At 43.0% G+C, this 27,238-nt stretch overlaps 1 protein-coding gene across 7 annotated transcripts in view; it reads left to right on the top strand.

Moving 5' to 3' along the window:
* LOC147026324 (uncharacterized) overlaps nt 1-27,238 on the top strand; it is a 126,453-nt gene that overhangs the window by 54,779 nt on the left and 44,436 nt on the right. For 6 of the 7 annotated variants that reach the window (XM_085881626.1, XM_085881625.1, XM_085881624.1 and 3 more), the window contains 4 exons: nt 7,608-7,723; nt 7,954-8,796; nt 24,979-25,148; nt 26,919-27,183. In XM_085881626.1, coding sequence (XP_085737752.1) covers nt 7,608-7,723; nt 7,954-8,796; nt 24,979-25,148; nt 26,919-27,183 — 1,394 coding nt within the window. The remainder of the gene's footprint in view (nt 1-7,607; nt 7,724-7,953; nt 8,797-24,978; nt 25,149-26,918; nt 27,184-27,238) is intronic. The other variant, XM_085881630.1, reaches the window with a different exon arrangement.

Below are 27,238 nucleotides of genomic sequence, written 5' to 3'. Positions count from 1 at the left end.
GCTGTGTGCAAGGGAGACCGTGTGTGTGAGAGAGCGGTATGTGAGGGAGATGTCGGTTGGCATGCGGGAGCACGCAGCCGCGTCTCCCGGTGTGAATGTGATGGAGTGGACTGTGTGCGTCGTAACACGCAGGTATGCGTGTGTGGAATGGAGACGGAGACGGCGACAGAGGAGAGAAAGCCGAGTAGCGGCTGTAGCTATTTCGGGGACCGTGCCGGGTTCACCCAGCAGTGAGCACGCGGTCCGTGCTGTGCAACGCACGAGACCGCCACGTGCTCGCTTGCGAGAGTGAAGTCCCGGTCCGGAAACGCCAGCGGTGGATTTGCCGATCCCGCGGACGGACAAAGTTTAGGCAGGAAATGGATTTGGACCGGACGGGTTCTCCACGCGATCGTGTGTGTTAAGCTCCAACGGGCAAAGCACATGTGTTCGCGTGGGGAACCCCTCGAGACGTGGGGCTTGTTTTTTTTTTATGCGCACGGTGACGTCATGGCTGCACGTGTGGTTGGAATCCGGCAGGAGGGGTATCTCGGCCGGATGGTACCGTCCAAGGAGGGACGAGGTACACGTGCAGCTGCATGACGTCACGGGCAGGTGCGAAGTGCGCGAGTTGCCGCGCAGGTGCTGCGCATGAAAAAAAAAAAGAAAAAAAAAAAAGAAGCAAGCCTCACTTTCGGGTGCACAGGATTCCTGGGCAAGGGGTGAAAGACCCCCTTATCCTGGGCACAGGATGGAAACTAGTTAGGGGGAAGGGTCAGCTTAGTTAGACCGACTCCATGGGGCAGGGGTAACTCCTCATGGAGTCCGTGGAATGGATTAGTTGGAGGGATTGTAGCCAGATTTAGGTTGGGAAATAAAATGAGATTATTAGGAGACAGTGACAGACTTGTGAATGTGGAGAGTTGACGTAGTTTAGCTACGTAGTGTTAAAAGGAACGTGCTACTAGTTTAAGGGACGACGTGGGAGCACGAGTTAGTTAGGGGAGGTAGTTAGGAGGATGGCAGAGTTCAGCGGTGTGTGTGTTGAAGAGTTGGTGAGTTGTGAGGTGAGTACTTGGTGAGTGAGTGAGGCCAGCGGGTCTGTGTGAGTGGAGCGAATGGGGAATGCATGGTGCGATGAGTGATTGGGGGGAGGAGTGACTCCCGCCCAAGGGACCCCGGGGTCAGTATAAAGTGAGTTAGGGGGTTAGTCAAATTGAAAAATGGAAGTCGTTTTGTTGTTGGTGGGGAAGTAGGCTCGAAACCCATTTGGAGGGGTGCAGGAGCCCTGTTGACGGGCTTGGGAACGTGGCTGCGAAAGGTGAGTATCGCTGAGTGGGTACCCCGGGCACCAGGCTAGTCGGCCGTGGTAGGCCAAGGGCCCATGGGGGGCCGGGATAGCGTAGTGGGCACGGGTGCGCCTGCTTGGTGCGGGGGCCCGGGGCGGGGGCCCGGGGCGCCATTAGCCACGTGGGCAGTGTTGTGGGCAAGGGTGACCCTCGGAAAGGGGCCTGGGAAGCCAGCCTGCCACGTGTGCGTTTCAGGGGAGGTGCCATGGGGGGCACTCCCCAGTGTTAGGGAGCTGGTAGGCTCGGAGGCAGTGTAGTGCCCGGGGGTGCCATCGTCGGAGAATTGGCAGAGGGTCGTGCCTGCCAAAGGGAGCCACGTGTCCCAGCCATGAGACCGTGTGAGGGCACGGAGAGAAAATTGGGGGGCGAGGCCCGAAATTGTGAGGACACCAACACAGGCGACGGGAATCTGGGTTGTTAGAACCAATAGTTTAAGCGAGAGGCGCTTGTTGAAAGCCCCGGGGTAGTTTAACAGTTAAATGGTTAGGGTAGATTAGGAGATGTACCCCTCCGCACCATCCATCCCCTCGCTGTCGTTGTGGGCCGCTGGACCCACTTTGGTTATAGATCGCTGAACTCTGGGGAGGCCATCCTGAGGCTTCGTTGGGCCTCGACACAGGACGTTAGCTCTCCCTTATTCCCCTCCGGGAAGGGAACGTAGGGGTTGGGAGTAGGCTAGGTGACAGGATAGGTTAGCCGAACAAAGACGATAAAGGGGGTTAGGGGACGATTTATAGAGGGGAAGTAAAAATAAAAACAACAAAAAAATAAGTTGGGGCTAAATTGGGGTTTGACAAACTAAGGGAGTGGGTATGTACAGTGACAGGCAAAGGCGATAGGTTGGGAGGGAGACAGGTAGGTAGGTCCGAGCCCGCCCTCCAAGTGGCCAGCACCACCGCACTCCCTCCACCAACCTCCACTGAACGGCAAGAGCTGGCCAACTTCATCGGCTGGCCGTGTTTTGCTTCAAGGCGGAGGCCGGCCAACTTCATCGGCAGCTGTTGTTTTGCTGCAAGGCCTGTGCCATCGGCTGGCCGTGTTTGCTTCAAGGCCTGTGCCGGCCAGTTCATCTGCCCGCTATGTTTGCCTGCAGCGGCCTTCTTCTGCGGGCTGTTTGCCTGCTCACCTTTGCCATGCCATGCCCACTGCCCACGTTCACCAGCCCCGTTCAATTTTTGCTTTGCCCCCCCCTGTTCATTTCCATGTGCGCCAGGATCCGCAAGGCAGCAGTTTGCAAGCTGCGAGAACTGCCCTGTTGGCAGCTACAACACGGGCCTGCAGTGGCGGCCCGTGCACCGTGTTTGCGTCCATCCATTCATGCATCCATTCGTTGTGCTCATTGCGTGTGCCGCTTGAGCTGGCACGGAGACTGCGTTTGTGCAGCCCATGCACCGTTGTGGTTCACTGCGTTCAGTTCAAAAGGGAAGGCCTTGGACTGCGTGTGAGCAGCCAGCCACGTTCCCTGTCACCTGCATTGTTTGAGCCAGAGACTGCATGCGGGCAGCCTGGCTGCCTGTTAACTGCTTTTCTTTTGCAGAGTTCAGTGATCCTGGGCCATGGTTTAGTGTAAAATTTGTAAGTTAAGGTTAAGATGTACTGTAAATATGAGTGCGCCCCCGGCATGTTTGTCTTAGCGCCGGCAATTTTATTTAAGTCGTCCGTGTGAGTGAGTTTGTTTAGATAGTTACGCAGCCCTCAGGTTATTTATTTTGGGGACACGAATACCATGAATGTCGCACTCAGGGATCCGTAGGTAAAATGTACTAGGGCAGGGGTCGGGAACGTGTGGCTCGCGAGCCAGGTGTGGCTCTTTTGATGATTGCATCTGGCTCGCAGATAAAATTGGAATTTGAAACTTTCAAAGCCCAATATTTCTCGCGGAAGCTTTACCTATAGTTTGAATGGTGTCGTGCTTCATTCACGTGCAGGGCTGAACTTGGCAGAAGGAGAGAAGAAAAAATGCCTCCGAATTGTCTGAAGCGGTTTTTGTTTCGTCCAGTCATGCGGCCGACGCGAGTAGTGATTTCGGTTCCTCCAATGACGTGCCGCCGCCGAGACGCGTCACGGAATTCATCTCGACCAATCACGCGCCACCGCTGAGGCGACAGCATCCCAGAGTCGGCCGGCCGCGCCGCACCTCTCGAGTATGTCAGCCCGTGCACAGGCCAGCCAGACTAACTTGGGTCAACATCTCCCTCTCTCTCATTTGCTCAAAGCTAACCCTTCGACGAAGAAGATGGCGAAAATAAAAAAGATGAGGAGTATCGTACATTTCAGGACGAATGGGCCGAAGAATTCGCCTTTGTGGAGAGAGCAGGTTCTGTGGTGTGTCTAATTTGCAATGACAAAATTGCATCGATGAAATGGTCGAATATAAAGCGGCACTTCGACACGCGCCATGCCACCTTTGCATCAAAATACCCTGCGGGAGACAGCAGAAAGAAAGGGTACCAAGAGCTACTGAGCAGGGTACAAGCCAGCCAGCAGCCAATCCGCGTATGGACCCGGCAAGGTGACTATAATTCCGCCAGCTTTGCTGGATCTTTAGCAATAGTGAGGAACGGAAAACCATTCACAGATGTCGAGTATGCAAAAACGTTCATGCTGGATGTCGCCAATGAACTTTTTGATGATCTTCCGAACAAAGACAAGATAATCAAACAGATACAAGACATGCCTCGGTCGGCAAGAGCTGTTCATGATCGTACCATCATGATGGCAAACCAAGTGGAGGAAACGCAAGTGAAGGACATAAATACAGCGCCGTTCTTTTCCCTGGCTTTGGATGAGTCAACAGACGTAAGCCATTTGTCGCAGTTCAGTGTGATTGCAAGATATGCTGCTGGTGATACACTGCACGAAGAAAGTCTTGCTGTTCTGCCAATAAAAGGGTCCACAAGAGGTGAGTATTCAAGTCTTTCATGGAGTTTGCTCAAGAAAAAAAATCTATCTATGGATAAACTTATCTCAGTGTGTACTGATGGTGCTTCGTGTATGGTGGGGAAAAACAAAGGATTTGTGGCGCTTCTCCGTGAACATGAAAATAGACCCATCCTAAGTTTCCATTGCATTCTACACCAGGAGGCACTTTGTGCTCAGATGTGTGATGGGCAGCTTGGCGAAGTGATGTCGCTGGTCATTCGTGTGATCAACTTTATTGTTGCCCGAGCCTTAAATGGTCGCCAGTTTAAAACACTGCTGGATGAAGTTGGAAATAACTATCACGGTCTGCTTTTGCACAGCAATGTGCGTTGGTTGTCAAGAGGGAAGGTGCTTAGCCATTTTGCGGCTTGCCTGAACGAAATCCGGACTTTCCTTGAAATGAAAGGGATTGAGCATCCTGAGCTTGCCGAAACTGAGTGGCTCCTCAAGTTTTACTATCTCGTGGATATGACTGAACATCTGAACCAGGTCAACGTGAAAATGCAAGGCATTGGAAATACAGTGTTATCCCTTCAACAAGCCGTGTTTGCTTTTGAAAACAAGCTGGAGCTCTTTATCATGGATCTTGAAACAGGTCGTTTACTACATTTTGAAAAACTGACAATTTAAAGATGCATGCACAGCAAGTGAGCCCACTCAAAACTTTGATCTCCACCAGTTAGCTGGCTTCACATCCAGTCTCCTACAGTCATTCAAAGCATGCTTTGGAGAATTTCGTGAGCACACTCGTCTTTTTAAGTTCATCACCCATCCAAACGAGTGTTCACTGAACACAGCCGACCTGAGTTACATTCCTGGTGTCTCCGTCAGAGATTTTGAAGCAGAAGTGGCTGACCTGAAGGCCTCAGACATGTGGGTGAATAAGTTCAAGTCACTGAATGAAGATTTGGAAAGAATCGCACGACAGAAAGCGGAGTTGGCGAGCAAGCACATGTAGACAGAAATGAAAAAAACTTCAACCCGAAGACGAGCTGATTATCAAAACTTGGAACGCGCTTCCTGTCACATACCACACACTGCAGCGTGTGAGTATTGCTGTATTGACCTTGTTTGGATCTACGTATGCATGTGAGCAGTCATTCTCACATCTTAAAAACATCACGTCTAATGGATGAAAGCCTCAACGCTTGCATGAAGCTTAACCTCACCAAGTACCAACCAGACTACAAAGCCATCAGCAAATCCATGCAGCACCAGAAGTCCCATTAATGGTGAGTATTATAACAACATTATTTAAAAGAATAAATTCAGAGGCTTATTATACTCACATTTAGTTGAATTCAGTCTTAAAATATGTTATATGGCTCTCACTGAAATAGATTTCCAAATATTTTGCTTTAATGGCTCTCTGAGTCAAAAACGTTCCTGACCCCTGTACTAGGGGAAAACTACACATGATGGCACACGAAAATTTGACGACTCGGGACGAGTCTGTAAAAAGGGGAGGGGGTAGTGTTGTGGTTACCAAATTCGCAAACCACCATTCAGGTCCCTTAGGTGAGGTATCTCGGTAAGTACATGTGTAGTTAGGCCCAAACCCGTTGTCTAGTGGGAATACATGTCATTTATGCGAGCTGCGACTCTTCAGGATAGCCGTTTTTCTTTTACTATCTTTATTTTGGACCAACCGCCATGATTACCACCACAACCACAACATCAACCACCAACCACAACGCCGCTTCACCACAACCGCCACGACCTTCCCGTCACACCTCGCAACCGTAGCATCGCCACCGTTCTTGCCCCGCTGTGGGTACCGGTGTTGGACTCGTGCAGGGCGCGCGTCGAACAGCGTGTACAAAATCACGGATTTTGTGCTTCAAAAACGGATCAAAAACGACACGCCCACTTTTTGCCGTCCAATCGGTGAGCGAGGGGCGATTTGGCCCCACCTCCAGGACGATCGATATATGCAAATTTGTGGATCAAAAAGCCTTCACGCCCACTTTTTCTCGGGCCAATGGGGAGCGAGGTGAAAGGTCAAAGGGAGGGGGTCAAAGGCGAAGCTACGGGGGGATAAAAGGACCGTGTTCGTCAGTCAGGAGAGTGGAGAGTCGGAGAGTCCAGAGGCGGAGAGTAGGAGAGTCGGAAGCAGAGGGTCAAGACTTCGCGGGCGGTGGAGCTGCTCGTCGTGTGCGTTGGAGTCGGAACGGAGGGGACGAGCTGTGGAAAGGCGGCGACACCAGACGAGGGGGTGCTCGCGTCGTGCAGGGAGCTGCACCCGAGGGAGGCCGACAGCGCGACCTGGCCGAGGTGGAGACGCACACCAGGGATAATAAAGATCCTCTATACCCCGAGCATCAGCAACCCCCTCCTGTTTCCCCCCGCGCTGAGATAGTGCGACCAAGGGGGCCCCTTTCCCACCCCCTACCAGACACTGCCCGCGAGGCCCGCGGGGTTGGGGCGCCATCGCCGCTCCGCGTCTCATCACCAGACGGGTAGGCGCGACCCGGTCTCGGCCTCAGGCCCGCCTCATTCTTGGGGGTATTCTTTTCCTTGGTTTTGGGTATGTGTTGTCGGCGCCGTCTGTGAGGTAGAATTGTATAAGTGTTGCCGTGTGCTCGGTAGTCGGTATTAGCTCTGCATTGTGTTTTCACTTTTACATTTGCTTGTTGTGTAAATTGCATTGTGTCTTTTCTGTGTGCATTTGGTGGAATTGTATATGTGTGCTTCCCGTGTGCCGCGAATAAATGTGCTTTTGTGTTGAACTGTTTCCCGCTTCGCTTCGTCATTTCTCCCATTGAATCCTCATCTTGCTTCACGTAAAGGGTTGGTAGTGGGCTGAATACGCCCGATAATTAATCGAACCGTCGAGGTCGACGATAACACCGCTCGGTTATTCTGATAGTACGGAACGGGTCGCTTAAGTGGCCCGTGTCCGAAGTCGACCTGCGGCGAGGTGCGATCGCCCGGTCTACCCTCCGCGTGGGTACTTAGGTAGGTCGAATTTGGCGAGCAACCCTATCCCACGCGGGGGCTGATTGGCTCGATCGCGGTGAGACCGAAAGGTCCACCCGTGACTGGTTCCCGGCGTTAGTCCGAGAGGGTCACGACCGGATTGTCCGTCCGGTGGGCGACGTGCCGCGATTCGAGTTACGTGGCCGTCAGCACGCCGGCGGGCGCGAATACCGCAACAATATTTTACCATTATGCTAATTAAATGTCACCTTTAAGTACTCAGCCATGAGATGCTGTTCTGATGGTTCAAGGCACCAGTTCCAGAGTTCATTGGAATTATGTGATTGCTCAGCTCCAGAATGGTGTTTTTTTTTAGCCAGGCACATGTCAACAGCATATACTTATGATGCTCCTTCCCTGGATATAATGTGCTTGCAGAGTCAGACGAAACCTGCATTCCTGTGTTCAAAAGAATTGGAGATGGAGATTCCTTACCACCAGCAATGTGCACAGAGAGCGACTGACAAGGACTCTGTACGGCAACTACTGCACAGGTATAGTTTGATGTTTTAAAATCCAGGCACTTGATTCTTTGTACAATGATGAAACTTCAGATAAGATGTAGGTAATTGCTTTGTTAAAAATAAATCCTGTAGATTGTTTCCATGTTGTCTTCAATTTGGGCTTTTTTCATTCTTTTGAAGTTCTGTTGGTGATTTGCTGCAGTGAAAAGTGCATTAACATGGTGTGGAGTAAAATATATTTTATTTTTTATTTTTGGCAGTTGTCCTGAATCAATGTTTGTAGAAGCTCCTGGGACATTGAATGGGCACCTTCCAGGAAGTGCATTTGTTCACTCTCACTCGCAGCATGGCATTCAGCTTCGTCAGAACGACACAGGGACACCTCAGAGAGATGTATCCCACACCTCATTGTCACAAATTTCTGATTCTAAATCTAAACTTGGGGCTCAAGGTGCTGGATCTGCAAGGAGACCATCAAGAAATTGTTGTGGAGGTGAAGAGGACAGGATAGAAACGGTGCGAGCAACGGCCACTGAACTGACGAGGAGATTACAAGTCGAGGCTAATAATTTGAAGAAAGCTCGTGCAACCATGGAAAGATTTGTCAAGTCGGATGGAAAAGTGAAAGAAGATGAAATTGTAGATGCTTGTGAGGATGAAAATTACAAAGGCAGGCTCCGGAAGGGCCCACAGTCTCAATGTTCAAAGGGGCTGATGACTATTTGTCAACAGAATAGCAAAAAGCACTGCCGTAAACAAGAAATGGATTCTGAAAGAGACTCTTGTGGTCCAGGGAATGAGGGTCGAAAGAGAGAATGCTACAGACATGCAAGGGATGGTGTGGAGCGGTCAGTGGAGCGCCTGCGTGCACAGAAGTGGAAACCAAATTTTCACGATTTCTCCTCGTCGTTGGACTGTTCTGACGAGTCATCCATTTCACTTCCAGTCAGCCACACAGCATCCCCATGCACCGAAAGCAACCGCAGCATTGAATTTGAAGAACGTTCTGTCCTCTTTCATTCCCAGAAGCCTTGTTGCTCTGCAAGATGTTCACCATGCTCCTCAAAATCTCACCAGCTTTTCAGGAACCACACCCAGCACAGGTACACACACTGTAGACCTCTGTTAATATGTTCGTTTTTGTGTCTGCAATTGCCATTGTATTTTCTGTATTCTTGAACTGAGATTTTTGCCTTAAAAGGGTGAACCTTTAGGGAAGGAGAAATTGGTGCCATAACTCAACCAAAAAGGCTAAAGTTAAAACTTCATTACAAAATTTAAAAAAGTTTACAATCCGAGCGTTAAGGAAGTATTTTGTCTGCCCATTTTGAAAAATATGTTGTGTCCTTTTTGCCTATTATTCTGATTGCCATTTTATCTTTTGCCGTACTTTTCATGCATAGCGTGTCGAAAGCTTGTTGATAAAAGTACAGTATGTTCTTTCTCATTGGGTTGTGATTAATCCTGTGCCAGCAGCCACTTTTGTGTTGTGCTAAGTGCACTTCATCGCTCCTTGGCCTGGTTTGTAAAGTTGCTGCAAAATGCAACGAAAAGTGAAGGTAATCTCTGTCACAACTTGAAGCAAAAACAGCTGCTCGATGTCTGTCTGGTGATGAAACGACACTTCGTTGAGTCGTGCACGATTTGCTTTTGTTGTTTTCTTTTCTCAATTTCAGTAACAAGACAACACAATTTGGTTCTTAAATCTGCAGGCTGAAGTCTAAGCAAAGCTCTACCTCATGATTTAAACCACCTGAGTCAAATTTATGGCCAGATTGAGTGATTTAGCCAAATGTTTCTTTTGATTGCAATTTTCAGTCTTCAAAGTTGCTTGATCTCGGTTTTCTTTTGTGGGCAGATATTTCTGTGTAGTTAAAAACTTGGCCAATCGATCACTGCACTGCTTGCTCAGAAAGAAATTTATTCACAATCTCACTTCAACTTTTGATGCATTTCCTCCAGTTGAGTGAGAGAGAGAAAGGTTGGAAGCAAGGTGTGTTGCAGATTGGACTCTTGAGCTATAGCAGCTACTTGTATGCAGGAGTACCACATTTCCTGCCAGTAAACTTATCCACTTATTCCGAGGAAAGGAAGGGCATCCCATGATGCTCCCAATGGTTAGTCGACCTGCCTAATTGTTTTGTACGCATTTTTACTCTTGGACAATGGTACCTCAATCGGTGAAAATGATATGTCAAAAATATTGTTGCATAATCTTCTTCCTGCTCTTCCACCATTATCCCACCTTTGTTGTGGGGTTGGCTGGGGGAAGCTTTGCCCAAGTCTTCACAAACCTGACATTCTACTAGTTAGGGCAGGAATTTGGGAATTGGGAATTGGGCTGGTGATAGCTCGCCTACTTTTCGTGAAGGACACCATGGGATCTTTAATGTCCACCAACAAATGCTGGCAGACAGGATGCCTGTTTAACGTCCATCCGGGGGACGGCGCACACATTGATGAATCACCCTGCCTGTGACACATCAGGCTGACAGTTTATAGCCTGGCTGGTAATCGGACCCAGGCAAGACAGCCTAGAGGCGAGTGTGTGTACCTCTCGGCCATCCTGCCAGCCCTGTAGCACAATATATATATATATATATATATATATATATATATATATATATATATATATATATATATATATATATATATATATATATATATATATATATATATTTTATTTATTTTTATTTTATGCCTCCCTTTTCAAAGACGCCGAAGGTATTATATTTTCGGTTTGTCCGTCTCTCCATGATGATACCGTTGCTAACGACAACTTGTAAAGCGCTGAAGGGTTGTTTTTTTGTTTGTTTTTTCAAACTTGGCATAACTGAAATGGACTGTAACACGAAGATGAACTTATTATGTTTTGTGTTGAAAAGGTCAAAGGCCTATGATTAGGTATCCTTGAATGAAAAATCTGTGTTACTGTTGCTGAAATAACTTATGAACCATTCAAGATTTCAACAAAACTTGATGCATGACTGGACAACAATACAAAGATGAACGAGTTAAATTTTAGTGAACAGGTCAAAGGCCATTTTCCCTTTGAAAATAATTTTGCAGACATAACTCGACTTCAAAGCATCTGACATTGTCTCTCTTCTTCCCCCGTCCCCCCCCCCTTTTCCCCTCTATCTTTCCCACCCCCCCTCTCTCATGTGACCTTTAATTGAGATCAAATGTAACAGTGGGTTTACATCTACCATGAGCAGAAGCATATCCATTGTTGTATTTCATCAAATTCTATTTTCGAGTTGTGAAATAATTTGCCCAAATGTTGTTTTACTCGTAATGAAAAATCATTGGACATACGTATTTGGGAGAGGGAGTTGGAGGGGAAAGGCAGGTCTCAGTCAGAAAAACTTTGTGCAATTGATGGAATTGAACAACTGCTTTGTTTTGCACTTTGCCAAAAATCGTTATCTTATCTTTTGATAACCTTTCCCGAGCAATGCTATTTGTTGTCACAAGCTGGCAAAAAAATCTTTGCCAAACTTGTGACCTGAGCAGTGGCACGAAAATTGTGATTCGACCTGTAGGAAAATTCCCCAGTGAGAAATTACAAATCCATGAAATATGTTGTCATTAATTGATTAATGAGCTCGGACCTGTAATTCCTGGTATATTCTGCCCCGTCCCCCCTTCCACTCACCAAATCCCCCAACCATCCACACCAACCCCTCTCACTAATTGATGTACGAGCATTGGATTTCAGCATTATTCTTCGTATTGTATTTAGTATTGAAATGCTGGTAGGACAGATGAGAGGGAGGTCACTTGCCTTTCAGCTGTCCTGTTTGGGTTTGATTCCCAACCTGACTATATTCTGTCATTGATGTTTCACACGCAGGCCATTGCATTAATAGGTGTGCACTCAGTCAGACAAGACGCTATACTTGGAGTCTGCCTGCCAGCATTAACTTTCTGCTTATAGACGTTAAAGATTCCACTCTCAGATGGTTTAAATCACGAGGCAGAGCTGTGCTTAAACTTCATCATGCAGAGTTAAGAACCAAATTGTGTCTTGTTTCTGAAAATTGAGAGAGAAAAATACAACAAACGCAAATCATGCACGACTCAACAAATGTTGTTTCGTCACCACACAGACATCGAGCAGCTGTTTTTGCTTCAAGGTGCGCTGGAGGTTACCTGTAAATCCAAAATTCCAGTCGACTGCAATTATTACCTCAGGTAAGGTGACACAAACCACCCAACGTGTACATTGATTTTCGTTGTTGGTTCATATGCACATTGGACTGAAAATCATTTGCGAGTTAGACCCGCAGATGTTGACCATTTTCTAAGGCCTGCAGTTGTGCCGTTGATGCATTTCCCCCTTGGCGTTGGGGCAAGAATTTTTAATTTGTACAGGATTCGAGTGAAAACTTGCCTAACATTTGCGAAAAACACGTGGGTTATCATCACCAGTTAATGTCGGCAGATGGGTCGCAAGCTTCGCGTCCATTCGAGTGTTGGAATACTTGGTGATGCAATGCCCCGCTTGTGGAGCATCATTGAGATTGTGTGTAGTCAGGCCAACAGTGAAACCTTGGACTAAACAGCTCAAAGGCAAGTGTGCTACCTCTGCACCTGCACCGTGCTGTCAGACAGACTGCTTCATAGCACTTTGGACAGACCAATGAAAGTAGTGAGAGGCAGTTGTCTCGTTGCAACAAATTTATCCATTCTGGGACTACGGTCTTTTGATGATTTGTTCTCATGGGGACATTCCACTTCACCCCCAAAAAGTGGCTGAGTATTCTTGTCAGTTCGAGTGTGATGAACCAAAGCGACATCACTTACGACAGAACGAAACCGTCACTTGACCTTTCCCGGCACAGATGTCACAGCTGCTGTCCAGACAATTCCATGGGAGTGCTTACAAACTACTGTGGATGACTTGGATGGAGGAGTACCTCAACTGATAAATGGCGGTCATATGGAGTTGTTTTAAATGCAAACAAGTTGACAACATCCGATAGCTTTAACAATTGGGTCCAAGTCTGAGCTATAAACCATCCATTTTGCACCAAAAATAATGGGACATGCAAATATTTGTATCTTTTTCTCCAAACTTTTGTTTTAAAACATTTTATTTTCATCAATTGTCGATTTTAAAATATTTTGGAAGCCTTTTGATATTAGGCAGTACTCTGTGCAATAAGACAAAATGGTTGTGTATGTCACAAGTGAGTGTGGCATGCTGTATGTATACAATGATGGCACCCAGAGCATTGGCCATCTTAGGAATGTTGTTTATGTTGATAAAGAAAATTGTTTCAATACCTTAATTTTTTTTGTAGTTGCATCAGTTGGAGCACACAGGCCTTATTCAGAGGCATTTTTACGTGAAGGGTGAACACACCTTCGGTCAACATTCCTTCAGAATTTGTCATTGATGGCCTGCTGTATTTATTTACTAACAAATACCACCCATCGCTTCGCTGATGGAAATACAAGAGGAGGGAAGGGGAGCAGAAGAGGGGGGGGGAGACGGGTGGGGGAAAGAGAGTGAGGAGGGGTGGGGGAGTGAGGAGGGGTTGGGGAAAGCAAGGCAGACGTGTGGTGGAGCGTCAATTACGATTCATACAGTCTCATCAAAATGATTCTGCATAGAATAACAGTGAAGATGGAAACAAAATAATGCCTGAAATCCATTTTCTACCAGTCATACTATAAATACCGCCCGGAGAGGAACACTGCCCGGACACTTCCGGAGATGAACTAGGGGATGTAATGTGGAACAACCCTGGAGACCGCAAAGTTTTTAATCGCCTGTGAAATGAAGGTTGCAGATAATCCGCCATGTTACCTGCTCGTCTGTGCACGCGTCACATGGTACATCGGTTCATGGTCTGCACAAACGTTATAACTTTATTTTAAAACGTCCGTTTTTCACCAGATTTGCTTTAACTCCTCGCATAACTCCTCGCAAAATCTCCGAAGATCTCGGCACAGATTGGGCAGACGCTATGGATAAGCAGTCCCTCTGGGGGACAGGGTTCAATCAGTGAATGCATTAAATCAACTGCTTGCTAAAAGTAAATAGGTTTTCCACTGTATTTGTTGATTTATTTTGAGCTGGCACCTTATTTGCATAAAAATGTGATGACACACAGTTGCTCAATTTTAAGTTGGCAAACGTCTAGATTATCGTCCGAAACAACTAATGCCATATTAATGAAGCAATGTCAGAAATTAAGCAATGTCAGAAACACTAATGAAGCAATGTCAGAAAAAATGAGACTAATGCCATATTAAACAAGCCTTCATGTAAGTTTTTAATGAGTGAATGACAAACTGGAGGATGTTGTGTATATGTTGCAATACAGACATTGTGTATATGTTACAACATATAATATGAAGTAAAAAAAATGTAATTTTTCAGGAAAAACAACTTAACCATCAATTCTGCTAAAACATATAGTTTTCCTTGCATTGAGTTTGACCTGCAAGTTGAGTTTAAGCCCACTAGAGGGCACATTTCGTATTCACATTGAAGAAGCATTAATTATCTGTGACTATATCACGCAAAGATGTTTGTGCTGTCTCTTGAAGGAATTATTTTTTGGATCCATTTTGTTGGCAACATGTAAAAAGGCTCTTTCATTGGAACTGAGAGTGCCTTGGAACTAAAATAATCCATGTCTCATTTAATTGGAATTCCTGATGTTGCATGACATAAAGAAGCAAATCCAAGGAACAATTTTGAAGCTTTGCTTGCATTCCTGGCTCTTTTGAGCACGCCATTGAGTTTCGTTTTTGTTTTTAGAAATGGAAGCAGAGCCTGTTCAAGTTCATCCCAAATGTACAGTTGGCCCGATGAAAATTTGTCCCGATTGTTTGCTAGCCAAAAGTTTACACATAAAACATTTCATCTTTTCATTAGATTGTTCCTTCATTAAAAACCGAGCTTGTGTATTTGTGTATTGATCACATCACTGTCTTGGGTGAATGTCTGCTTTTGGTTTGTAGTGATTATTTATTAACGAAGATGAACAAAATAACTGCCTGGGGATCACTGTATGTTGGTTGCCATTGCCTTAGAGGCATGCGGTTTTGCTGAACTGCAACAATATATATATATATATATATATATATATATATATATATATATATATATATATATATATATATATATATATATATATATATATATATATATATAATATTATATTTGCTTTGTGTCAGCAATTCCTGAGGTTGTCCCGAAGACTCAACAGCTCAGTGGTCTGTCGCTGCATCAGCGATGAAGTCCTTGGGGTTGGAACTAGGGTTGAGGCAGGATTTTTTTTTTTCTTACACTAGTTTCATGCAATCATTTATTCCTATAAGTTAAATTATTTATATACCTTCTCGGTCTGCACACATCAGTGGGGATCGCCATTAAAGTTTGCGTTTTTTGCATTGATCTAACTTTGCACATCCCTGCAGGGTATTTTGATCCATATAATGAAGATTCACTTTCACTTTAACACATATATTCCAACAGAATGCCTTTTTCACTCACTCAACACTTACCTTAAGCATTATAACAAGAAAAATGATTATATATATATATATATATATATATATATATATATATATATATATATATATATATATATATATATATATATATATATATATATACATAACACATTATTGAGGCTCGTGGAAGAGCAAGATATGATCTGACAGTAGAGCAGTAGTTTGACAATAAGGGAATGATTGAACAGGAAAAAAAAAATAAAGGGGTAACCCACTCAGATAACTGAAACTATCATTCAAATGATGATGTCAGCACCAAATTTTTCAGGTTTTCTTCTTTGGTCACTTTTTTTGGGGGGGGGGGGTAAAGTCATCCACCTAAAATTATAAGATGCCTGCCATTTTTCAAGGTGGCTGCCAATGATACTTGAATTATGGTTTTGTGCATAATATTTGACAGAGTTCAATTTTAATTATCTTGGTATCGATCCACATGATTTTAATGATGCTGAATTTGATTTTAAACCTTTCAGAGCTCTCTGATACTTCTTTTCACCATATTTTTGGTCCCTTTGATGGAAATTTTGCAACTTCCAATGTAACATTTGTTCACTCATGCAACTATGACTGGTATTGTGACATTAATCTTGATTATACTTCAGATTACAAATAAAGTTGCAGTTTCAGTAATGTCTGAAGTAAAATTTAAATCCAGATTAAGAAGCAATGACCTCAAGATGAAGGTTTATTTCTACATGAATGTGTATTTTCAACAGGTATCATGCATGTAACTGGTGCAACAAAAATGCCCATCTTGTGAAAGTAGGAGCATGACTATGGAGTGTGCCAATGCTGATTCAACAATTATATCTAAAACCTACTTAATGTCCATGATTATTGTACAAAATTAGTTTTGATATGTGCAACGACATAGTGCTGTACATATGAGGCCAAATCGATAACACTTGCACCTCCCATGGCATTCTATTTTGTATTCACATTTTGTGAGTTCCTGGCAACATTCCGCAACAGGGGTCCAGCTGATCTGCCACATTTAATTTTGTTGAATCCTTCCCTAATTGGCAGGGCTTTGAGCTTCTGGCTGACACACTGTTAACCGACTCCTTATGCATCATTCCTGGAATGCTGCAGAAGGGCAAACTGAGTGTGTGGGATTGATTTATAAGACCTCCACTTTTTGACAAAATAGGTCCAGCTGTGAATCATTAACGTTAGTAGTTGTACTGGACATGTCATCATACATTGCGATGAGAAACTTCTCCAGAATCTGCAGGTCATTATCTCTAACTGTTGGTGTATATTGGCTGAGATTAGTGAAGATATCTGATGCCTCTGCACATACAAAATCCCATATCAGCCATGCAGACTTTTTTTCCCTTGCCATGAAAAGTAGATCATCACTACAGGGTATTTTGTCGCAACCAGTGAAGGCATGAAAGAAGAGAATTCCGCTCATCTTGTGTGGGCCAATTGCAGATGTGATGTCGCGTGTTGAAATCCATTTCAGACTGGATCCCTGCCGAACGTAATCCATTTATTGGACAGTCCTAGCTGTTGTTGGGATGACGGTACAGCAATTGCTATGGCTATAATGTCTGTATCATTTGCTTTGATCACAAGGACCTTGTTTCCCTCTACTGCTGCATGTCTGGCATTCTACATCTTTTGAGCTTAGAATTGTTGAACATCAGTTGACAACTTTTGTAGTATTTTGTTTTGTCCCTGATCAAAGTTTCTTTTATCCCATCACCTTAATCTAGTCTTGCTGGATCCAACACGATTACTAGAGCATTTATGGCTTGAAATGTAGGAAAAATTGTTGCAATATTATTGTACCCATCAGAATTTGGACGAAAGAGCTTGGGATTGACTTCAGGTGTTTATTGATATTTATTCATTTATTTTGTTGTCCTGACAAAGGCAACATTTTCTCCATTCAGTTTTCTATTTTGACTGTGTGGTCATCTTACAGAATCCGAAGATAAATGGTTTTAGGCTGAGGGGTTATCCTTTTACTACCTTTAACCATATGCACTTTCTGATATGGGATTCAACTCGGTCCATGCGGTTTTCTTACACTTAGTCTGATCATTCATCCAGTGTAATTTAAGTCCCAAGCAATCTGTACACAACCCAGATGACTAAAGCTCCATCATCCCTGTCTCAGATCTGCTGCGCTGGCACATCTTGTTGATTCAGGTATGGTTATCCTACTGTTATGGGGCTAATTTGATAATATTTGGGACAATAAATTATGGTTATTTGTTCATGAAAAATAGGTTGCATAGCAGGGATGTCATCAGTGTGCCGTGGGAGTGCACTCGCATTCATTCCTTCATAGCATAGTTCTGAATGTGGCTACTGTTCTGATGACTTTTATGTTAATCATTATCTCCAAATATCCATATCTTTTTGCTGACTTCATGCACATTATGTTGGAGCTGGACATGCTCTTTCACAAACAGAGTCCCTCTGCATGCTACCTTCACCTAGTTTAACCTGTGAGCCATTGAGGTTTACTGGGGTGTATGACAGTTGCTCTCCACTAGCAAATTCTTGGAGCCAGAGGTGAGAGCCAGTTAAGCAGTGAGGACTAATGCCATCAGAAATCTTAGAGATGTGGCGAACTGCTGAAGCAAAAGTATGACCTCTACTACTATTGACAATTATCAATTTTTATGTAAAAACAAAAAAAGTGTAATTTAAGGCTCTTATTGGCAGTCATCTTGAAAAAATGGTGGCCATCTTGGATATATTGGTGGCTGTTTTTTAATTATTATTATTATTATTTTTTTTTTGAGAAAGTGACCCAAAAAGAATACACTTCCCAAATTTGCTTCTTATATCACCATTTGAATAATCGTGGCCAAAAATAATTTATCCAATGGGCTGGGTGGAAACACGGAAACCTTCCAGTAAGGATGGATGAGGCAGGATCAATGGGTTTAAAAAATGATTGTGGTCAAAAATAGGGGACTATATGAAGTGGCAGTGCACTGCCTGCTTTCTTTAGGAATGGGCAGGATAGAACAACCTGAGGAAGGTGGTTTCACAAATATGAGAAGTGAAGAATAAGAGTTAAGGTGTGCAGTCAACCTGGTTTTTGGAAGTTTAACCTCCAGGATTTTAGAAGTTACTGGAATAACCTATACATGCTGGAATCACTGTACATATGTTGAAAAGTGCTGAGAAAGCAGGAGGAGCTAGACCAGAGGAGAGGTTATACAGTGGGGAGAACAAGTATTTGATACACTGCCGATTTTGCAGGTTTTCCCACTTACAAAGCACGTAGAGGTCTGTAATTTTTTTTTATCATAGGTACACTTCAACTGTGAAAGACGGAATCTAAAATAAAAATCCTGAAAATCACATTGTATGATTTTTAAATAATTAATTTGCATTTTATTGCATGAAATAAGTATTTGATACATCAGAAAAACAACTTAATATTTGGTACAGAAACCTTTGTTTGCAATTACAAAGATCAGACGTTTCCTATAGTTCTAAACCAGGTTTGCATAGACTGCAGCAGGGATTTTGGCCCACTCCTCCATACAGACCTTCTCCAGATCCTTCAGATTTCGGGGCTGTCGCTGAGCAACACAGACTTTCAGCTCCCTCCAAAGATTTTCTATTGGGTTCAGGTCTGGAGACTGGCGAGGCCACTGCAGGACCTTGAGATACTTCTTACGGAGCCACTCCTTAGTTGCCCTGGCTGTGTGTTTCGGGTCGTTGTCATGCTGGAAGACCCAGCCACGCCCTATCTTCAATGTTCTTGTTGAGGGAAGGAGGTTGTTGGCCAAGATCTCGCGATACATGGCCACATCCATCCTCCCCTCAATACGGTGCAGTCATCCTGTCCCCTTTGCAGAAAAGCATCCCCAAAAAATGATGTTTCCACCTCCATGCTTCACGGTTGGGATGGTGTTCTTGGTGTTGCACTCATCCTTCTTCCTCCAAACACGGCGAGTGGAGTTTAAACCAAAAGGCTTTATTTTGGTCTCATCAGACCACATGACCTTCTCCCATTCCTCTTCTAGATCATCCAGATGGTCATTGGCAAACTTCAGACGGGCCTGGACATGCGCTGGCTTGAGCATAGGGACCTTGCGTGCGCTGCGGGATTTTAATCCATGACAGCGTAGTGTGTTACTTATGGTTTTCTTTGATACTGTGGTCCCAGCTCTCTTCAGGTCATTGACTAGGTCCTGCTGTGTAGTTCTGGGCTGGTCCCTCACCTTTCTCATGATCATTGAGGCTCTACGAGGTGAGATCTTGCATGGAGCACCAAACCGAGCGAGATTGACTGTTATCTTGAACTTCTTCCATTGTCTAATAATTGCGCCAACAGTTTGCCTTCTCACCAAGCTGCTTGCCTATTGTCCTGTAGCCCATCCCAGCCTTGTGCAAGTCTACAATTTTGTCCCTGATGTCCTTAGACAGCTCTCTGGTCTTGCCCATTGTGGAGAGGTTGGAGTCTGATTGATTGAGTGTGGACAGCTGTCTTTTATGCAGATAACAAGTTCAAACAGGTGCAGTTAATACAGGTAATGAGTGGAGAATGGGAGGGCTTCTTAAAGACAAAACTAACAGGTCTGTGAGAGCCGGAATTCTTACTGGTTGGTGGGTGATCAAATACTTATTTCATGCAATAAAATGTAAATTAATTATTTAAAAATCATACAATGTGATTTTCAGGATTTTTGTTTTAGATTCCGTCTTTCACAGTTGAAGTGTACCGATGATAAAAATTACAGACCTCTACGTGCTTTGTAAGTGGGAAAACCTGCAAAATCGACAGTGTATCAAATACTTGTTCTCCTATCTATATATATGTATATATATATATATATATATATATATATATATATATATATATATATATATATATATATATATATATATATATATATTAGCCTGGTGTTGGCGCAGTGGATTGGGCAGCAGCTTGGGATCCAAAAGGTCCTGAGTTCAAGCCCCGTTGGGCTACTGAATTAATACATCAGGGGGTTGACTCAGCCTGTCATCCTTCCGAGGTCGGCGAAGTGAGTACATGTGTACTGGGCCGGTGTAGACCCCGGATAGAATAGGTGTACCAGATCCCTGTGTCGTAAGAGGCGACCAGGGTTGCGTCAGGAAGGGCATCCGGCGTAAAACCTGTGCCAAATCATTATGCGGATCATAACGGATGATCCGCTGTGGCGACCCCTAACGGGAGCAGCCAAAAGAAGAAATATATATATATATATATATATATATATATATATATATATATATATATATATATATATATATATATATATATATATATATATATATATATATATATATATATACGACACCAATCCCAAAAATTGGCTTTTTGCCTAAACATGAAAACTGTTAAATCTATTAACAGATGTAATGTCCATCTTGTATACCCCGTGTTCCTCGCCCCATCCCTCTCCCATCCACAGATCTCATGTCTCTGTTCCCCACTGTTTTGTCCTTCCCTCTCCCTCTTCTCTTGTCTCCTGCCCCCTCCCCCCTTGTGTGTTGTGTGTTAGCTCTCATACGAGCCTCGACAATGTATACAAAATACATAACATAAACAGTTTAAGAGAGACTGTAATAATATCACACACATGAGCATGGTACCCCAAAATGTATTTATTCAGTGCATGTAGAGAGTTTGTGCATGTTTATTATGAAACGGTCACAAGCTGAATTTAAATCAACTCACTTCACCATGAACCTCGATCTTGTATAGAAATAAAATACATAGAATTTATTTTTTCTTCCAGTGCTGCATTGATTTTGAATTTATTTTGTTTGGATCCAAATTGTTCAGGAAGCCAGTACCAACTGACTATAACCTGAAATATCTGTCAAAGCCAGAAACCTGTTTTGATTCAAATGTTATTCCTGGTGCTGGAATTGCCTGTTTACGTGAATTGGGGTTGTCATCGTGAGGTTTTTGTCTCAAGGTTAACGGTGTATCCAAATAATGCACAAAGGAATCACAATGCCAAAGGAGCATCCAAGTCATGCCAATGCATGACTGCACTCTACTGCCACCAACCTTCAGTGACTAATGTGCTTAGTTGGGTCATGGAGAATGATTTGAAAAACGAATCGAGGACCAAGCAATCGTACGCAGACAAGAATTTTATGAGTGAAAAGTCTAATCAACACTTTTTTTGATCGTGGTTTAAATCTTGGGATTCTTGCATCAGTGCCACTTATTTGATGGGAATACCAACCAGGCTGTTCCAGACTATATAAGCCAATGCCAATTTGAAGTGGTCATTTCATCATTACCTGATGTAATTTGTTTTTGTTAAACCTTCCTCACAAGTGATGTACCAGATTCCCTTTTTTATCTTCATGGATATGTCTATTATACCACCATTTTCCATGCACTCACTGTATGTGAAATCGCTGTGTGTTTGTAATCCCCTTTATGATTTCACTCTTCTTTCCAGTCTTCTTTTCTCTGCAAGAGCGATGCTTGTGGGGTAGTGGGGCAACAAATGGGCACGAACAGGAAAGGAAGAGATGGAGTGGAGGAAAGATTGAAATGAGCAAGTGGAAAGGGTTGGGTTAGGAATGATTCATGGGGGTAATGAAGATCATGGGTCAGGATGGAGGATGACATTAGGTGAAATTGCACTGCCTGCTTGAAGCCCTGGAGGGACTAGTGGGGGGAAAATGGCACTGATCCTCACTTTGTTTCTCGTTTATGGTGATTTTAACTCTCATCATATTGAATGGCTGGGTATGTTACCTGTGATATACATGCTTGGCATAGCGGCCAAAACCTACGGGACTGCCACTGTCACCCAGTCAGCCAGATTTTCAACCTGGATCTCACCAACAGGTTTACTATCCCTGATTGATCAAGCAATGTGAAACTTTATTACAATATATATTGTATCTATCTGCTCCTTTCAGCTCCTCAGTTAATACAATGTGAAACTCCACATTTCATTGGCCATCCTCCATGAGTTGCTTAATTGGCCTTAGCCTTATTTACACTAGCTCCAAGAAGCTGCATTTTGTCCAGAAGAAATCTCACTTGATCGGTTTACAAGAATCTTTAATGTGCATAATTGTTTTAAAAAACAAAACAAAACACCTCCTTTCTCACTATTTGTCTAAAATTTCACTGTGTAGCATCTTATCTATAGTAGTTTGTGATGTCATCCTAAAAAAAGCCACCTCCAAGTTACACAACATATAGACCTGGATCATCAATCATCTTGTCATTGGGTTAAAAAAGTGAAACTCTTTATGGGATGAGAAGTTTTCTGATAGTGGAATATACCTTACAGTGTAGACCATTACAAAATAAATTTAATCAGCTTGTAGAAAAGGCCTGCAATAACTACCTGAAAGAGGCAATGCTGTACTGTAAGGTGCAATACAAAAAAAGTGATAAAACGCCACCTGCAAGCATGCATGGATATAGAGAAAAATAAACAAAGAAAATCAGTTTTTCACCAAAAAATGTGTGACCTTCAACCAAGATGGCACTTATTTATCCAGTGCATGATTATTTTACTGTCTCAACACTTGTTTATTTGTCTCGTGTCCACGTGTAATTCCTGTTACCCAGTATTTAAAAAAACACCCACTTAAAAAAAAATTTTTGGTCATAATAATACAATTTCAAAGTTAACCGTGATAATTATACACCCCTTTAAAATATTGCGATGGTCGTCCGGTGGAGTGCTCCAAATCCCACGCCTCACGACTATGACGGTTGTGGATCAGATAACTCCGAACCAGAAGAGTCTATAAAAAGACCAAAGACTGTCAACAGCACTCACTTCTGGCAGTATCTTCACAGATAAAATGTTTTTGTTTTTATTTTACTAATTTATTATTTTCTTTTAACAATGATCCATTTCTTATGGTCTTATTATCTTATTTTTACCTCCGTCCATCGAAGGTGCATAGAGGTAGGTTATGTTTTCACCCTGTCTATCTGTTTGTTAATTGTGAAAATTGAAGTTTTCAAGTGTATTGGTTGGTCGCATGTGTTACCTGTCAATTTGTTTGTTTGTATGTCAATTGCCTACAGGTCACAATTTTAAACCGATCTTCACGAAATGGTAGAGTTGGTCATAAGGAAAAAGCCTATCCATTTTGAGGTCAAAAGGTTAACAGCTTTGTCAAATTTCTAAAATCATCAATTTTCATCTGATTGACTTGAAATTTGAAGAGAATTTGCATATCAGGTCACTGAATTCAACCACCGATTATTATTATTATTATTATTATTATTATTATTATTATCATTATTATTATTATTATTTTTGGTCATATTTGTTTTCGGGATTTCACAAGTATCGTGCTTTGCATGACATCTTTCTTATATGTTTAAGCCTGGTGTTGGCTTAGCGGTTAGGGTGGCGGCTTGGGATCCTAGGGTCCTGAGTTCAACCCCCGTTGGCCGCTGAATTAATACACCAGGGGGTTGACTCAGCCTGTCATCCTTCTGAGGTCGGCAAATTGAGTCCCAGCTTGCTGGGATAATTGAGCCATTCGAGTATCCTGCGTCGGAGTGGCGACCTGTCCAGGATTGTGCCCAATAGCCCAGGAAACTGCTTTGGCGGCACCAACACTCTATGTACAGAGTATAGTTCCAATTATTATTATTATTATTATTTCTTATATGTTTGTTTGTTTGTGTGCAGGATGTCTCAAAAAGTTGTGGACGGATTCAGATGAAATTTAATGGACAGGTTGGGTATGTGACAAGGATGATTTGAATCAATTTTGAAGTTCCAGATCCGAATACGATTTTTATTTATTATTATGTTTTTTTACTGAGTCTTCACCAATGAGAGAGAGCACCAGAAATGATATACATCACGATATCTCAAAAAAAAAATTTGTGTACAGATTTTGACGAAAGTTGGTGGACAGATTGAGTGCGTGACGACGATGATCTTGTCAAGTATGTTTCTTTAACATACACCAGTGTGTGTGACGATGATGAATTGATTTGATTTTGGTGTGGATCCGGATCTGGATCCAGGTGAAGTATGTGCTCTACCTCATGTTCTTCTCATTTAATGATAAAATCGACATTAAATTTAAATGTTGCGATATGTGGAATTGAATAAACCATTTTTTATTATTATTATTATTATTATTATTATTATTATTATTATTATTATTATTATTATTATATATTTATTTTACTTTTTTTTACCCCATGCACATGAAGCGAAAAGTGGGGTTAAGCAATTGGTTCATCTCCGTCTGTTTGTCTTGAAATGTCAGTTTATGATCGAGTAACAACTTATTTAAATTGAATGTTATATTTTCAACATGAATTGGAAAACAAACCTGCCAGTTTACAGTACTTTGTCTCTGAATTTGTCTCGATCGCACGTGTGCAAAGAGGAGTAAGATATTTATTTTACTCCATCTGTCTGTCCAGCAGTTGTACAAAATTGAAAATCATTTCAAACAGGAAACATTGTTTTTAAAGGTGTCATAAAGCACACACTCAACAGGTATAAATAACTAATGTAACGTGTTTGACAGTGTGGCGTAAAAGATGCTGCATTAACAGTGGTATATTTCTGAAAAATATATTTTTTCCTCCAGTTGTTAAAACCTTAATTTTATTTCAATTGAATTACACACTTAAACACTGTAGAACTCAATTTGCTGCCTTTTAAAGCAAAATTTTGTCACGTGCACACATGCACATGTGTTTTTTGCAAGGTTAATGCAGTTTCATCCAAGTATAAAGTGCATGGAGTTTTAAGATTGTCTTTGTCTTTGTATAGCGATATGGACCTGTATCTGGAGGAGTCATACTCTTCCAATCTTCAGAATAGTGTTTCTCAAGAGCATGTCGTCAAGCCTTCTTCAGATTGCTCCTCTTCTTCTTCAACTTCAACCCTGTCTTCTATCTCGCCGCCTCTGCTGTTACAAGGACAACCTGAACACTTTGCAGGTAAAGTTGAGTGACACATACATAATGAAAGGAGGGATAGGGTGGAGGTTTTCTTCCAAAGTTTGTGTGTTTTTCAACATAAACCATTGGGATTTTTCACATTTTTATATTGATCTAGTGTTTTTATGCCTCCGCCGACCAAGTCGCCGCAGGCATTATGTTTTCAGGTTATCCGTCCAGCTATCCGTGCCTCCGTCCATCTGTCTGTGCGTCTGTCCATCTGTGATGGGTTTTCGTTCCTGAAATAACTTAAGAACGGCTAAAGGGATCAAAGTCAAACTTGGCACAAGTATGTATAATGATGCAATGATGAACTGATTAGATTTTGGAGACAAAAGGTTAGAGGTCATGTTTGGTAAAAATTCTGTTACCATGCCAACCTGTGAACCAGTGATTGGATTTTGACCAAACTTGATACATGTATGTATCTTCTTCTTCTTTAACGGCCACTATTATCCCACCTTTATTAGGGGGTGGGGGTCGGCTGGGGGAAGCTTGCCCCAAGTCTTCATGAACCGGCTGGCCAGGACTGACATTCGACTAGTTAGGGCAGGAATTTGGAATTTGGTCATGGTGCCGGCGATAGCTCGCCTACTCTTCGCGAAGGACACAGCGAGATCTTTCACATCCACCAATGAATGCCGGCAGATGGGATGCCATTTTAACGTCCATCCGAGGGACGGCACATACATTGATGAAGCACTAGACTGAGAGTTTATATCTGGGTCAGGAATAAAGATCAGGCTTGACAGCTAAGAGGTAAATGAGCTTACAATACACACTGCTGTAAATATAAAATTCTCGTTCAAAGAACCTGAGAGTAAAGTAAAAGTCTTCCATGGTCTGCTCGATCATCAGATTGAATTGTTATTGAGCCATTGTGGTCAATTCTCAAGAACAAGCTGAGGAGCAGATTTCCTCCATCGATATCCCTCAAGGAAGTTAACGTCTCCGTATGTATAATAATGTAAAGACGGACTGATTAAATTTTGGCATCAAGAGTTCAGAGGTCATGTCAGGTCAAAATGTTATACCTGAGAACAGCTGAAGGGATTTAAATCAAATTTGGAACAAATTTTACAATGATGTAATAATGTGGGCAGATGCATATCTGTCGACGTCGCTATTTCGAAGAGTGCCGTTCTCGTTCTTATTGCTGTGCAGTTTTTGTTGCAGCGTGTTATGTTGTGATGCCAAATATAAAACCCCACCCTGGAGCCCTGATGGTCCCTTTTCTTATCTCGAGGACAACAAATTAATGGCCATTTAGATATTACATAGTCAAAGATGGAGGCATTCTGATGTCCTCCTCTCCTGCCGCGCCAGCCTCCCCACACATTCCCTTCACTTCCTTTACGGTCCTCCCAATCCCATCTTCATTTTAATGTTCTTTTTTTTTCAGCCTCCCTACCCTGCCTTTTCCATATCTTCCTACCATGTAATTTTTTTTCAAACCCCCCACCTGTCTTTGCACATCTAATATGGAGATATCGAAAACTAAGTGCATAGGAATAGCCTCTTAGACATTTTTGTCCACTTCGTTTTTCATCAGTTTGTCATTTTTGTAATACAGTACTGATATTCGGTTTAATTTCTCTGCTCATCCTTCATGTACAAGTTAGAAATTTTTATAATAGCTTTGAACGCCCCTGAGGCTCTTGCATTTTATGCACAATCGGCCATGACTTCATTTTGATCTCCAAAAAAAAAAGTGCTTGTTAAATGATGGACATTTATTTGACCAAGCAACAGGAATTTTTTGATTTGCAGGTGGTGAGAATTCCTCTTTGCAAGAGCATAAGGATAAAGTGGGCAAAGCTGAGCCACCAGAGTGGCAAACACGTAGTCACTGGCAGAGATCGGGGAAGCATATACCACGCAAGAGCAAGCAACGTTCTACCTGCATGGCTGCAGGTTGCACCGTGGGTGCTGAGTGTGGAAACCCAGCCTGCGTTGCTCTCGATAAAGATTCCGGGCAGTCATATGATGCTGAGTGTGTACATCAACTTGGGAGAGAGTGTCTACAGGAAGACAGGTGAGAACTTCGGAAGGAAGGTTGGGGTAGGTGTGTTAAGGGAGACATGTTTCTT

This window comes from Eptatretus burgeri, chromosome 5 (assembly GCF_056783735.1).
Source record: "Eptatretus burgeri isolate ZD-2024b chromosome 5, Ebu_testis_v1, whole genome shotgun sequence".
Lineage (NCBI taxonomy): Eukaryota > Metazoa > Chordata > Myxini > Myxiniformes > Myxinidae > Eptatretus > Eptatretus burgeri.
Note: the sequence above shows the minus strand (reverse complement) of the source record. Positions and strands in the feature narration are given on the sequence as shown.